Below are 14066 nucleotides of genomic sequence, written 5' to 3'. Positions count from 1 at the left end.
CAAAGTTAGATGGCTTTTTAACTCTGAGAAAGTAGCCCCACCACATTATAGTTAAATGTGTGTCAAACTCCAAAGCAGCATAATTAAGAGAGACATAGCCCACAGTGGCAAAAATCAAAGTGAGAAAGAAAAGGATTGCAGTGGCAGGATTTAAACGAGGCAAGCTGCAAAGTTGGCAAAACCCTCTCGAGGGAAAATTCCAAGTGACAGAACGTTATGCTAGCAAAATAGGAAAGTCAATCAGTGGTACATTCAAAGTTAAGGACTCACATTGGTTAAGTTCAAAGTGACAGAATCTGACAGTGGCACACCTCATACTTAAGAGAATCCCACAGTGGTGAAATTCAGTGTTAAGAAAGAAGCACTGTGGCATAATTTGAAGTTAAAAAGTTGCAGCAGCAACGTTCAAAGTGACAGAATGGCACAGTGGCAAACGTCGTAGTTAAGAAAGTCTTAGAGTGGTACAATTCAGCGTTAAGAGAGCCCTACAGTGGGAACATTCTAATTTAAAACCTCACAGCCTCAAAGTTCAAAGAGACAGAATGGCACAGTGGGAACATTCAAAGTTAAGAAAGTGCTATGATGAGGAGCCTGGCTGCTGCTCACCAGGAATATCCATTTTCCCATATTCAATCCTCCAACCCTTGTTATATTTGGTTAGTGGTGACACCTCTGGTCATGGGGGTAGCCGCGGATGGTGCCAATCTTCAATTGCTGTTCCATTTTTTGGCACTGAAGCCTCAATTCTGTTTCCCTGAGCCGTGAGCTATGAGGGCACCCCCTGCACTGTTCCACTGAAGGAGGTGCTGGTGCTTTGAATGCTGATGTCCCAATTACCCAGGGCCATAAACAATGTCCAACAGAACTGTGCAGACCCTGGGAATCTGTTTCTACTGGGCCAGGCCATCAGGCTGTACAACTCCAAATGTGTACAAAGGCATGTATTGCTTGCTATCCATTGTTTGCAGAAAGATGAGACCAAGACCCATGACCAGTTTACCAGTCATGCCCAGGTAAAGAGGGCATCAGCATTAATGTCCACCTGCAAGCTAGAATGATGTAATGATGGCATTGCAGGCCATATCCATTTCTTGCTTTGAAATGTTTACTTCCCGGGCACCTGAGTCAGCTGCTCTACTCTGCCTGCTAATTACATGCTTAAAATCACAGCGTAAGTTCCATACATACCTCGAAACCTGCAACCAAGCAATGCCCGCAGTTGGAAAACATGTCAAAATAGCACAAGCAGATTCGTAAGTAGGCTTGGGGATGTTCCTGCATAACATAGTGACATTCTCATACATTACATCAATGTTATGCTTTCAATGTCCAGCCCCTTACAAATATTGCATGCAGCCTTTAATTCCTTCTTAGATGTCCGTTGTGCTATTTCTACCCTGATAGGCAAAGGCTCTCCTTTGAGAATAAGGCAAAGAAAGAGAAATAGCAAACCAAAGAGAAACGGGGACAGAGAGGGATAGAGACATTGACTAAACATGGATGGAAAAGATAATAGCTAGTTAAAGTGATACGGGGGGGGGGAGCCAGGTAGAGGGAGACCCTGGCTCACCCAGGTGTGCATGAGTCAGGGCCATTAGGTCAAAGGACAGTGACAAAGGGAAAGGAGTGTGGTGAACGACTCACAAAGAAGGACTGCGATGCATGAGAAGAAGTATAACAAAGAAGGTCTGTGACAAGCGGCTATGACAAATGTGAAGGAATGTGATTAAGGGGTGCGGAATAAGGAAGGATGATGACTGTGATCAAAAGACTCTGATGAAAGAAGAGGGACTAGGATGAAGCTGAGGGCTAGGATGAAGGTGGAGGACTTGGATGAAGCACTGTGATGAAGTAGAAGGAATGTGATGAGGGAGGAGGACTGTGACAAAAGAAGACGGACGAGGACAAAGAAAATGTACTGATAAGTTAGGATTGCAACAAAGGAGAAGGACTGTGACAAAGGAATGCAATGAATGAGAGGGAATGACAAAGAACAGGAGGAAGCCTGGCAGAATAGAATTTCTGTGACAAAGGACTGGGACGAATGGAACATGCTATGAGGAAGCAAATTAATTAGGACCAAAAACTAGAAGAAAGAATGGTGAGTGGAAGGATACAAACACAGTTATGCAGCCAATACATGCCAATACAATTTCCAGTTGTCATGCTAGCCATATATTCTGCGCCTCCTCAACCTTTCTCTGTAGCATTGTTTTGGTCACATGCTGGCAATTAAATACCACCATATGGTGCCAAAGGCAGGGAATAGCTTATGAACTGACTGTTCTTTGCTTTCTGTACATTTAAATTGCCTGTTTATTTTCCTTAGCCGCTGGCATCAATGTGTCTATGCTGTACCTGGGGGAAATTGCCCCTAAGAAACTACGGGGCCTTACAAACACCGCCGGCCCTGTGTTTGCCACTTCTGGGAAACTCTTCGGCCTACTTTTTGGACTAAGGTAGAGCAATACTCCTTAGGCTCTTGGGCCACTGGTATACTCTTTTTTAAATGCCTGACTCGTATCTAGCCCAGCTTTTGATGCTGTTTGTGTTTTCTCTCTTCAGGGAAGCCCTGGGCAGAGAATCCCTGTGGCCATTTCTCATGTCCATCTGTGGAGTCACGTCCGCTCTCCAGCTGGCCACGTTCCCGTTTGTCCCGGATACCCCGCCGCACCTCCTGCTGGTGAAGAACGACAAGGAGGGCTGCATGAAAGGTAAAGCCAAGCAGTGGTCATCCATATTTATGGATCAGTTTTATGTTGATGTACTATGGTGGCATTATTTTTGTATATCCATAGAATCATTTTATGTTTTGCATTCTACTCATTCATTTTGGATATCACAATAACCTTCCAGGAACGCTGCAACTAAATGGCTTCTATGAGGGATGGTAAATGGCCTAGTTCAGTGGCCTGCAACCCTTGGCTCTCCAGATGTTTTGGAGCACAATGCCCATCAACCCTAAGAAGCAGAGCCAAGGCTGAGGGATCATGGGAATGGTAGTTTACAATTTATGAAGAGCCACGGGTTTGAGAAACCTTCTCTGTCTCAGCAGTGCGTGCTTTAGTTTAGCAAGCCAGCGCTGTCCTACTCTAGCGCTCAAGGGTGGAATCGTGACAGGTTTTCAGGGTATCGCTTATTAATATTCATGAGAAGAAATGCGCATACATTTAGAATCATTGTATGCAAATGTATCTCATTCAAGTTGGCCAACGTTTAGCCAATTACTTTTCTCATCAGTATTCCTGAATGTCAATAGCAAAGCCTTCACCAAAGGGTTTAAGGGAAAGAATACCACAGCTTCCATTTGCATAAGCGCAGCATCACAATCCACAGCTTTATTTACAAACAGAACAGTGCCGTGTCCAGGGAGTGGCCTGGGATGGCAGGTGCCACCCAAGGATTCTGATTGGCCACCCCAGGCGCCACCCTGTTCTCTTAAACTACGATCATTATGTGTCTGTGTGCTTGTACTTCATGCCAACCCTGCAGAAGTCAGTGCCCCACTTGGGCAGCCCCAGTCAAAAGAGTCCGAACTCGCCACTGAGACGGTGGTGGCTAAACTTCAATATATTGCTCGTCTTCTTGTAACTCAGTGTTAGAAGTCAAGGTTTAGTGTAATCTATGTTTACACGCTCTCCTTAACCGTCTTCCATTCCTCCCGGATGCAACTGGAGGGCCATCTAACGGTGGGTGGGCTTTCACTGTCAGGCCTTCCTTCCAAGCTAAACTTAGCTGAGTCAGCGGTGCTATTTTGGTCCCATCACAGGTTATGTATGATATGATATGATAACAACTGCCTCAGCTACAGCATTCTTCTTCTTTAAAGGTACTGTGCAAATTCAATTGTTATTGCTATGATAGGTTATTTATAACGCGCTTAATACCCAGAAGTTTCTAAGCGCGGACTCTGGGATCAAACATGTATCTCTCTGTGTCATCTTTAAAAATATACATTTTTAGACCCATTACTTTCCTTTGTTTGGGATTGCTGCTTTGATGTGGCCTTTTCAGCACAATTACTGCAGCAGTAATTCAGGCTGTGGTAATTACTGCAGCAGTAATTCAGGCTGTGGTAATTACTGCAGCAGTAATTCAGGCTGTGGTAACTGTGCCAAAAATGAGCAGAAAGTCCGTGGATTTACCTCCAGCTCAGAGCTGGCGGTGGATTCTCCAATGTTTCTGGTATTACAAAACAGACCCATTTTAATGTCAGCGCCCAACTCGTGATGAGTGCTTTATGAAAGTGAGGCCGATCGGCTGACCTGACTTTCTTGTAGAATCCACACACTTAAGCGCCAGAAATATTGAAAGCAGATTAGCAGATGGAAATCCATCATACAAGGATAGTGGTGTTCTCGGAGAGGAGTTTTTAATCCTATATAGCGTGCCTGATTGCTTAAACTGTTCACCGCTAGATGGTTAATCTACTGAGTCACAGACACCTGAGAAGGTGGGAGAGAGAAGCATATACAGAGTGAGGGGCTGGGTGGACTATAGAGGGTGGTGTATACAGAGTGCTAGGGTGAATGTTGAGGTTGAGAGGGTGGGAGAGAGAAGCATATACACAGTGAGGGTCTGGGTGGACTATAGAGGGAGGTGTATACAGAGTGCTAGGGTGAATGTTGAGGTTGAGAAGGTGGGAGAGAGAAGCATATACAGAGTGAGGGGCTGGGTGGACTATAGAGGGTGGTGTATACAGAGTGCTAGGGTGAATGTTGAGGTTGAGAGGGTGGGAGAGAGAAGCATATACACAGTGAGGGTCTGGGTGGACTATAGAGGGAGGTGTATACAGAGTGCTAGGGTGAATGTTGAGGTTGAGAAGGTGGGAGAGAGAAGCATATACAGAGTGAGGGGCTGGGTGGACTATAGAGGGTGGTGTATACAGAGTGCTAGGGTGAATGTTGAGGTTGAGAGGGTGGGAGAGAGAAGCATATACACAGTGAGGGTCTGGGTGGACTATAGAGGGAGGTGTATACAGAGTGCTAGGGTGAATGTTGAGGTTGAGAAGGTGGGAGAGAGAAGCATATACAGAGTGAGGGGCTGGGTGGACTATAGAGGGTGGTGTATACAGAGTGCTAGGGTGAATATTGAGGTTGAGAGGGTGGGAGAGAGAAGCGTATACACAGTGAGGGTCTGGGCGGACTATAGAGGGAGGTGTATACAGAGTGCTAGGGTGAATGTTGAGGTTGAGAAGGTGGGAGGGAGAAGCATATACAGAGTGAGGGACTAGTGGACGATAGAGGGAGGTGTATACAGAGTGCTAGGGGGAATGTTGAGCTTGAGAAGGTGGGAGAGAAAAGCATATACAGAGTGAGGTGATGGGTGGACTATAGAGGGAGGTGTATAGAGAGTGCTAGGGTGAATGTTGAGGTTGAGAAGGTGGGAGAGGAAGCATATACAGAGTGAGGGGCTAGGTGGACTATAGAGGGAGGTTTATACACAGTGCTAGGGTGAATGTTGAGGTGCACAGAGTGTGGGCATGCGTCTGCCGCCAGTCTCAACTATGTGCGCACTGTCAGCCCTGGGTAGATGAGATGCTGAGGTAGTGCCACCTTTCACACACTAAAACCGACACAAAAGGCCCTCCGGCATTTGGGGCATTGCAAGAAATGGTCCAGCCTGTCTGTTTCATGCAATGATGTTTTGCTCTGCTGCCCTTGAGAAAATGCCAGCTGTACAGCATGAGGTGTGCCATCCTGTGTGCCCAGTGAATCATTAGCCTGCTGGTGGACGTGCTGCCCCTTCACCTGTACTCAACAGGCCGTATGCCATAGTTGATCCTGTCTGGGGTTTTCTTCAAATTCTGGGACTTGCAGTTATTTATTTATGTATTGCATTTATAAAGCGCACAACCAGCCCGAGGGCATCGACTACAAGTCGAATGCAAAGATAAAAAAACAACAAGTAGGTATAATGTCAAATAGAATAGTTACAGCAGCCAGGACATTGTTGCTTCTGTGTATGGGGTGACTTGCTCTCATCCAAAATAGAAGTTGTATTATCTGTCTATTATTCTGTCTGCAGATAACTGCAGATAATGGTCAATAGGTACATTATTTGGTATTAAGCACCCACACAATATACCGTGCTTTCAAATGGCAATATAATGTACTCCACGGCGATATCTGTGAATGTTCTCGGTGCAGATATGCAGAGGGGTCATGCGGCGCTTTGGGACCGACTGCCCTGGAATCTGGCTAGCACCGTAACATGTCACAGTGTGGGTTGATGGAGAAGTGTTGGGACCAGCAATTGAATGGGTATCGCAAGAGTGCATGGCGATGTACTGACAGGGCTTTTGCTTGGATTTGTGGGGCCAAGTGTGGCAAATGAAGTGTGCACCCCTCCCTATTTTACATATTGTGACATCCCAAGCAGTGGCATCGCAGGAAGGGGTGGGGGACACGTATGTTCCAGAAATGGACTCTAGCAAACCATCAAGGACCCGTTGTAAAGGATGTTCTCTAACCAAACACTTTTTAAATAGAATGGGTCACATGGTGCTCAATTGCAACTCCATTTTTGGAAGAAATTAAAAAGCTGTAGGATTGAGAGGCCGTTCTGTTAGGGACCACATGAAGCATTGCAATACCTGGCGTACTGGACCAGGAAGTGCTTTCCCTGCTCACCACCGGAGTCCGCCGCTGCTGTCGCATGCACCGATCTGCACTGGACACTGCAGATCTTGGAGGATCCACCACCCAAGCTGCCCCCATCCTCACTGCCGCGCCCATTGGCCCTCCCCTGTGCCTCCAAGGCACGGCACTGTCCGTCTCACGTGATACATACTGCACGTGACTTTGCTACCCTTTAACTTCACCCTACACTGGGCGTCCTAGCCCATGGATGTGTCGTTTTCCAAGGGCGGACTTTCTGAGGGCAGCTTTCTCTCCTGTTTCCCCTCTTTGCACCTGTGTGCTTCTGGACCACTTATTAATGTGACGTTGCCATCTCGCCCCCATCATGCCATCTCTACACGCTACTTCTTGCTTCTTCTGGCTCCGTCTTCCTCAGCTACTGTCTGCTACTACTATGATCTCTTGTATTCTTGTCCATCCCTCATCTCGTCCTGCCTTCCATCCTCCTCTCCTTCACACAACCCTTCCAACCTCATCTCTCCTCTCTCTTCCCACCTCACCTAGTCTTTGATTTCGATTGACATCTGGAACACTCGCTCAATCTGTAGGAAGTCCCACTCTACTCTTAACCTTTTTCATGGATTTAACCTGCAGTTGCTTTGCCTCACTGAAACCTGGATTACTCCTTTCCATAACACTACACCTTCTTCTCTTTCCTCATCTTCCTCTAGTTTCTCCCACACCCCCGCCGTCTGGCATGCTCTCTAATTCTTCATGGACCCTCGCGTCCTCTAGTCTAACCTTCCCTTCCACTTTCTCAAAACCTTTTCCTTTCGCATTATTTACCGTCCCCTGGGTCCTCTGTTATCATTTATCAGTGATCTTGATTCCATTGTTCTATTCTTCCTTCAGTGTCTCCATTTTTTGTCCTTCATTCGTCTCGCTCTAGCTCCGTTTTTCTGCCTCACATTGACTCCTACCATCTCTTGTCTCCTTCCTGCCCACCCTCTCACACCCTTGGCTCTTCTCTTGACCTTATGGTGACCTCATTTCCTTCTGAAGTCTCAGTTATGTTCTTCATTCTTTCACCACTACTCTGACTCCCCCCCCACCCTCCTCTCTCATTCTTCATCCTTTAAGCATCACCATCTTTGTTCTTTTTACACTTCCCTCTTCTTATCTTCCTTTGACCTCTCCTTCCCACCTCTTAATAGCTTCTCACTACTCGCTCCTGATGTAGCTACTACCACTTTCCACTTCTCTCTCACCTCTACCCTTGACTCCCTATCCTTAACATCCCTTTACTCCCTTCTGGGAACCTTGTCAACATTGGCTTGCCTCTTCTCTTAAGTGTCTCTGCTCTTGGCTCCACAAATTGCAAAATTGCTGGAAGAAATCTCATCTGCTTCTGACCATGACAAGCTTTTCTCTCTTTACGCTTCCTCTCTCCTTAACACTAAAAAGAATCCTCCTCCTCACGTACTCTCTCTGTATCCCATCTTCCTCACTGCCGCTATCAACTTATTAACAATATCCTCTCTCCTCGGCCTCTTGACCCTCCACTTTCCTCTTCTCCATCTCCTTCTGATTTTGCTGTTTACTTTACCTCCAAAGTATCTTCTCTCCACTCTACCTTCTCTGCCCATTCCACCCTCCCCCACTGCTTCTGCTCTCTTCCCTTCATTTATTCCCTCCTATGCTCTCTGTCTTCTCCTCCCTAATTACTTGCATACCACACATTTCTTTTCATGTGCCCACCCAACTGCCTCCCCCGCTGACCCTATTCCTTTTCATCCATTCTGTCTACTCTCAGCTCCTTCCTTATCTTACAACCTTCTTCAATATTTTTGTGTCTTCATCCATTTCTCCTGCTTGCTTTAAACACAAGACCATCATCCCATCCTGAACAACCTCTCTTGATCTCTCTCTTCCTTCTAACCACCTCCCTAGCTCCCTTCTGTCATTTATAATTAAGCTTCTCCAAATCGTTTACTCCCAAATCTCTTCATTTTCACATCTCCACTCTCTTCTTCCTCATTTACAATCTGGTTGTTAGCCTGCCCACTTGACTGAAACTGCTCTTTTATACGTCTCGAACTCTCTCCTCACTGCTTGTCACAATAACTGTCTTCTACTCTCATTCTCTGTGATCTTTCTTCAGCTTTTGATCCCATCAACCACGCCACTCTCCTTGCCACTCAATCTTCCCTTGGCCTTACTGACTTTGTCTTAACTTGGTTTCCTTCTAATCTTTCCGACCGTTCTTATTCTGTCTCATGGGCTTGTCGCAGCTCTCTCCATATCCTCTCTTATATGGAGTCCCCCAGGGCTCTGTTCTTGGTCCTCCCTTAGTCTCCCTAGACACTATCCCTCTTTCTTCATTCGTCTCCTCCTTCAACCTCTTTTGCAACTTCTCTATGTTGATGATTTCCAAATCTTTTGCTCCTTCTCTAATTTTACTGAACCACTTCATTCCAGCATCGCTGTTTCTCTTCTTGCTATTCAATCCTGGATGTCCTCTCAATTTTCTCATCTGCACCCCACCAAAACTGAGATCCTCTTCTTTCCTCCCTCTTCCCCTTCTCCAGCTTCCCCTTCCCGTTTCTCTCCTTCCCCTTTCTTCTATTCCATTCTCCACTTCTTCCCACAACCTGGGCATTCTCTTTGACTCCTCTCTCTCTTTTTCTTCTCATCGCTCACTCGCTGCATATAACTGGCTCTTGTTTCTTTCAATCTTCATCACACTCATTCTTTTCTCTATTTCCATGCCTCTAAACTCCTCATTCCAGCTCTTATACTTTCCCAGATTGACTATTGCTCAGACCTTTGAATTGGTCTTCCTGCTTCCCATCGCACTCCCCTTCGCTCCATCTATAATTCTGCTGTCCACCTCCTTTTTCACCCCCCACCGCCACTCAGCTATCTCATCCTCTCTCCTATCGTCTTCTATTTTACCCCTTGAATCTCAGCACCGCTTTCGTTTTAGAGACCAGATAAAGATGGAGGAAGACAGCTGCAAGCCTGCTGAGGATGATATCTCAGACATTGACAGAGACCAGATAGAGAGGGAGGAAGGTAGCTACAACCTGCTGAGGACTATGGTTAGGCAGAATCACATGCAGTACCCTTTGGGAACACCACACACAATAAAGACTACAAGTGTCAGTACAATTTCATCTTTGGTATAAGCCTGTACTATAAAGTAAAGTGGTAGCGATGGCTGAGCAGCCAGGCTTATCTCAAGAGTAAAGTGAGCAGTACAAGAGGTTACACAAAGGACAACAATTACTATGGTTCAAATAAACACTGATTCAAGGTTTCTGAGTAAAAGAATATCCATTTATTTACACCATCATTTATAAAACAGTTCACTATCATAAAGCAGCAGAAAATAACAGTCTTAATATACTGCAATAACACCCAATCAATTCTGGACAAGTTAAGCGCAAAATGAAGTGCGAGCAAAATGGCACTCCAGAAATTTAAAAGGGAGAAAAGACAAGGTTATCAAAAATCAACAGCACCAACAAGTTATAGGCAGGCAGAATCTAGAAAAGACTACTACAACTAGGATTCAAGTCAATAGGTCTGGGCCAATGTTAATGGTTCAGAGTCTTTGCAGAGGATCACACAGTTCAAAGTAGTTTGCGGGTAAGTCTTTAGCAAGAGTTAAAAACGAAGGTGGTCGGAGGAAAAGTTACTTAAAGGAGAAGAGAAGGACAAGCCTTCAGAGAGGCAAAATATTTCGCATGCTTTCACCGCGGTCAGATGAAAAGAACAACTGAATTTGCACAGTACCTTTAAAGAAGAAGAATGCTGTAGATGAGGCAGTTGTTCCTGGCAGTTCCTGCAGGCTCGCGGTTCCTGAAGCTTCAGTTGTGGTGACAAGAAGGAGGATGGCTGGAGGGTCCTGCACTGCCCAGTGAAGAAGCCAGCAGCTGAGCAAAATGATGAATAAAAGGTGCGCTCCTTAAAACCCAAACTGGTTCTCTTCCCTCTGGCTATCCGATCTACTGCAGCGATGCACAGTAAATTCGACCAGGATGAGGACTCTGGTATTTGGTAAGCTGGTTGTTCCCACCAAGCTCAAGGGAAGAACATTCCTTGCAGATCTCCTCTGTCATCGAAGTTTCAGGTGATTCGGTCCTGCAGCAGGGCTTCAACGGGTGTCCAGTAGTTGCAGCAGCCGTCTTCCTTCAGCTCCTCGTTGGTTCTCTCGTTCCAGTGGTGACTCTGCCCTCCAGTCCCAGAGACTGGCTTTTTATGCACCAAATCGCCCATTCACACAGCCTGGCTGTCAATCACACAGCAGGGTGGCTGTCCTGGCAGGGCAGCCTCCTAGCAAATCAAACAAGAGTGCAACTTGGGTCTCCAAGGAGACCCTGTGCAGGGGGCCTCAAACTCCTCCCTCACATCCTGTCCACCCAGACACTCAGGCGCCTAAGGAGGGCTTCTGTGCAGAAGCCTGCCAAAGGACAGCGAACAAAGGAACCAAACCTGGTTTGGAGTGCAGAGTAAAACACTAGAAAGACCTTTACAAAAAGATTTGGCAAAAGAACTCGACCGGAAGCAAGTTAAAATAAACGTGGATTATCGGGTTGGATTTTGAGGCTATCACCATAGATTCTAACTGTACCGAGGCTATTTTCATAGTCCCTGGTAGAATAAAAATGGTAGATACCACTGCCACCAGCCAAATCTTAGAGAAAGGGGAATATAATACTGTTCCATGAGAATCAGACAAAAGGTGATAACTATTAACGCCTGCAGTACTCTATTGGAAGATAGGGTGTACCGAGTCTGTACATTTAAAAAGACTAGTAAAGTCAATGGTAACTTTACATGTTCTGGGAGAGAGTAGTCAGTCCCAGAAAAGGGAGTTTAAAGTGGGAAGTCTGAAAAGACAACCCTGTGTCACTGCACTAAAGGTGCTGGGTGACGCACACTAAAAAGATGATGCCTGTCGGGAAGGTGAGACTCCATAGTCCATGGGCATAAAAATGTACAACACAAGTGGGTCTCATTACAAGTGAGACGGTAAGGGGTTAACAGCGGCTGTAAAGGTGCCGGCGCCGTTAATCCCGTACTGCCTCATTAGGAGGTCCCCTCGTGGTAGCCGCTGTGGACGTTTGGTCAGACCAGACGTCCTTTGCGGGTCCCGCGAGAGGACCAGCATGCTAACAACGGGCCCGTCATTAATAGGCCCGTTGTTAGCATGCTCCCCATTCCCATTGAGCCCTTTGGGGGCTCAAATGAGAATGGTTATGGTCCGGGTCTGGGTTCCCTGAATGGGGAAATACCCGGCCCTCCTAAATCGGAATGGCCCGGTATTTCCCCATTCAGGGACCACGGACCCGAGTTTGGAGGCAGCCATGCCCTAATTAAGGGCATGGCTGCCTCCAAACTCGTAATGAGGCCCACTGAAAATGAAAAGTTCAAAGCCCAAAATTATAGCAAAAGAGATGGAGGGCTATAAGGTAGAGGGAATTTAGCACTTCTGTGAGAAATCTCCCTAACAACTATATCCCAGACACTGACAGAGACCAGATAAAGATGGAGGAAGATAGCTGCAAACCTGCTGAGGACTATCTTCCGACACAGGTAGAGACCAGATACAGCGGGATGAAGGTAGCTGCAAGCCTGCTGAGAACTATGGGCCTCATTCCAAGTTGGGCGGTAAGGGATACCGGGCACCGGTAAGGAGACCGGTGCCGATAAGCCCTTACCACCCAATTCCGAGGTCCCTTAGCGGGAACCGTAAAGGACGTCTGGTCTGACCACACGTCCTTTACGGGTCCCATTAAGGGACCAGGGCACTAATAACAGGCCTGTTATTCACGGGCCCGTTATTAGCGCCTTCCCCATTCCAATATAGCCATGTGGGGGCTCAAATGGCAATGGGGAATGGTTGGTTGAATGGGGACTTACCGGGTCCACCAGGGTCGGAATGACCCGGTAAGTCCCCATTCAACCAGATCGGTGCCAGACCCGGTTTTGGAGGCAGCCATGGCACAAATAGCACCATGGCTACCTCCAAACTCGGAATGAGGGCCTCTATCTCAGACACTGACAGAGACCAGATACAGAGGAAGGAAGGTAGCTGCAAGTCTGCTGAGGGCTATATCTCAGACATTGATATAGACCAGATACAGAGGGAGGAAGGTAGTTGCAAGCCTGCTGAGGACTATGGGCCTCATTACACGGATGGCGGTGGACCAAGGTGCTATTAGCTATTAGCACCTTGGTCCATGCCGGTAAAATACCGGCACCGCCTTGGTGGAAAGGGGAATTACCGCCCTATTCCCAGGTTGGTGTGGCGGTAATTCCCCCTTCCCCCATTGCCCTTCCCCATTCCCATTTTTGCCCCATAGGGCATAATGGGAATGGGGAAGGTGCTAATTACGGCACCGCAAATTGCGGTACCGTAATTAGCTCCCTGGTCCCTTTGCGGGTTGGTTTTTAACGCCTGCAAAAAGCAGGCGTTAAATACTCCAACCCACAAAGGGACCTCGTAGTAAGGCGGTAAGGGTTTACCGGTACCGGTAAAATACCGGTACCGGTAAACCCTTGCCGCCTACCGTATAATGAGGCCCTATATCTCAGACACTGACAGAGACCTGATAAAGAGGAGGGAAGATAGCTGCAAGCCTGCTGAGGACTATCTTTCGACACAGGTAGAGACCAGATAAAGATGGAGGAAGATAGCTGCAACCCTGCTGAGACTATATTGCAGACATTGACAGAGACCAGATACAGAGGGAGGAAGGTAGCTGCAAGCCTGCTGAGGACTATATCTCAGACACTGACTAAGACCAGATAAAGAGGGAGGAAGGTAGCTGCAAGTCTGCTGAGGGCTATATCTCAGACACTGACAGAGACCAGATAAAGAGGAGGGAAGATAGCTGCAAGGCTGCTGAGGACAATTGGCCTGATCACGAGTTGGCCGGTAGCCCTTAAATAAATGCCTCGGTAACGGTGTTACCACAGCATTTAAGGGAACACCCAATCTCGAGTCAGGTATGTTTACCCACAGCTCAGAGCTAGAGCTAAATGTGAGAGAACGGATCTCAACGCCCGGTGGGGGGTGTCTGTACTCCCACTCCCTATATGGTGGAGGAGAGGCACAGGAGACCCCAGCCAAGATTCTCTATTCGGTAGCAATGGTCGAGCAATCAAGGCCTAGCTTCTCAGGAGGTGATGCAGGCTGGTTCTTAAGTACAGTGTATCCCCAAGCCCCCACAAAGGAATATCCACACTCTGAATTGGTTAGAACACAGTCTTTATATAATCAAAAGTTAAGGTTATGTACATTCATCATGATAACTCACTTTGTACTCCGGCAAAATCTACAATGACAAATATTTACAATCCTAAAGTGGTACCACCCTAGATCTCATTGAAGTGCATGAACAGTACTGTACAATATCACACAGACCAATAGAGTGAAACCAGCAATAGAGAGAGGAGAGAAAATAAGATGGTTGA

The 14066-nt window shown here is 46.8% G+C and overlaps 1 protein-coding gene across 2 annotated transcripts in view; it reads left to right on the top strand.

Annotated features, from left to right (window-relative positions):
* Positions 1–14066, top strand: part of LOC138492616 (solute carrier family 2, facilitated glucose transporter member 11-like) — a 458430-nt gene that overhangs the window by 213602 nt on the left and 230762 nt on the right. For both annotated transcript variants that reach the window (XM_069619910.1, XM_069619909.1), the window contains exons 5-6: positions 2330–2459; positions 2566–2714. In XM_069619910.1, the coding sequence (XP_069476011.1) occupies positions 2330–2459; positions 2566–2714 (279 nt within the window). The remainder of the gene's footprint in view (positions 1–2329; positions 2460–2565; positions 2715–14066) is intronic.

Source organism: Ambystoma mexicanum, chromosome 10, assembly GCF_040938575.1.
Source record: "Ambystoma mexicanum isolate Mex_15411 chromosome 10, UKY_AmexF1_1, whole genome shotgun sequence".
Lineage (NCBI taxonomy): Eukaryota > Metazoa > Chordata > Amphibia > Caudata > Ambystomatidae > Ambystoma > Ambystoma mexicanum.
This window is presented reverse-complemented; position numbering and strand designations above follow the sequence as displayed.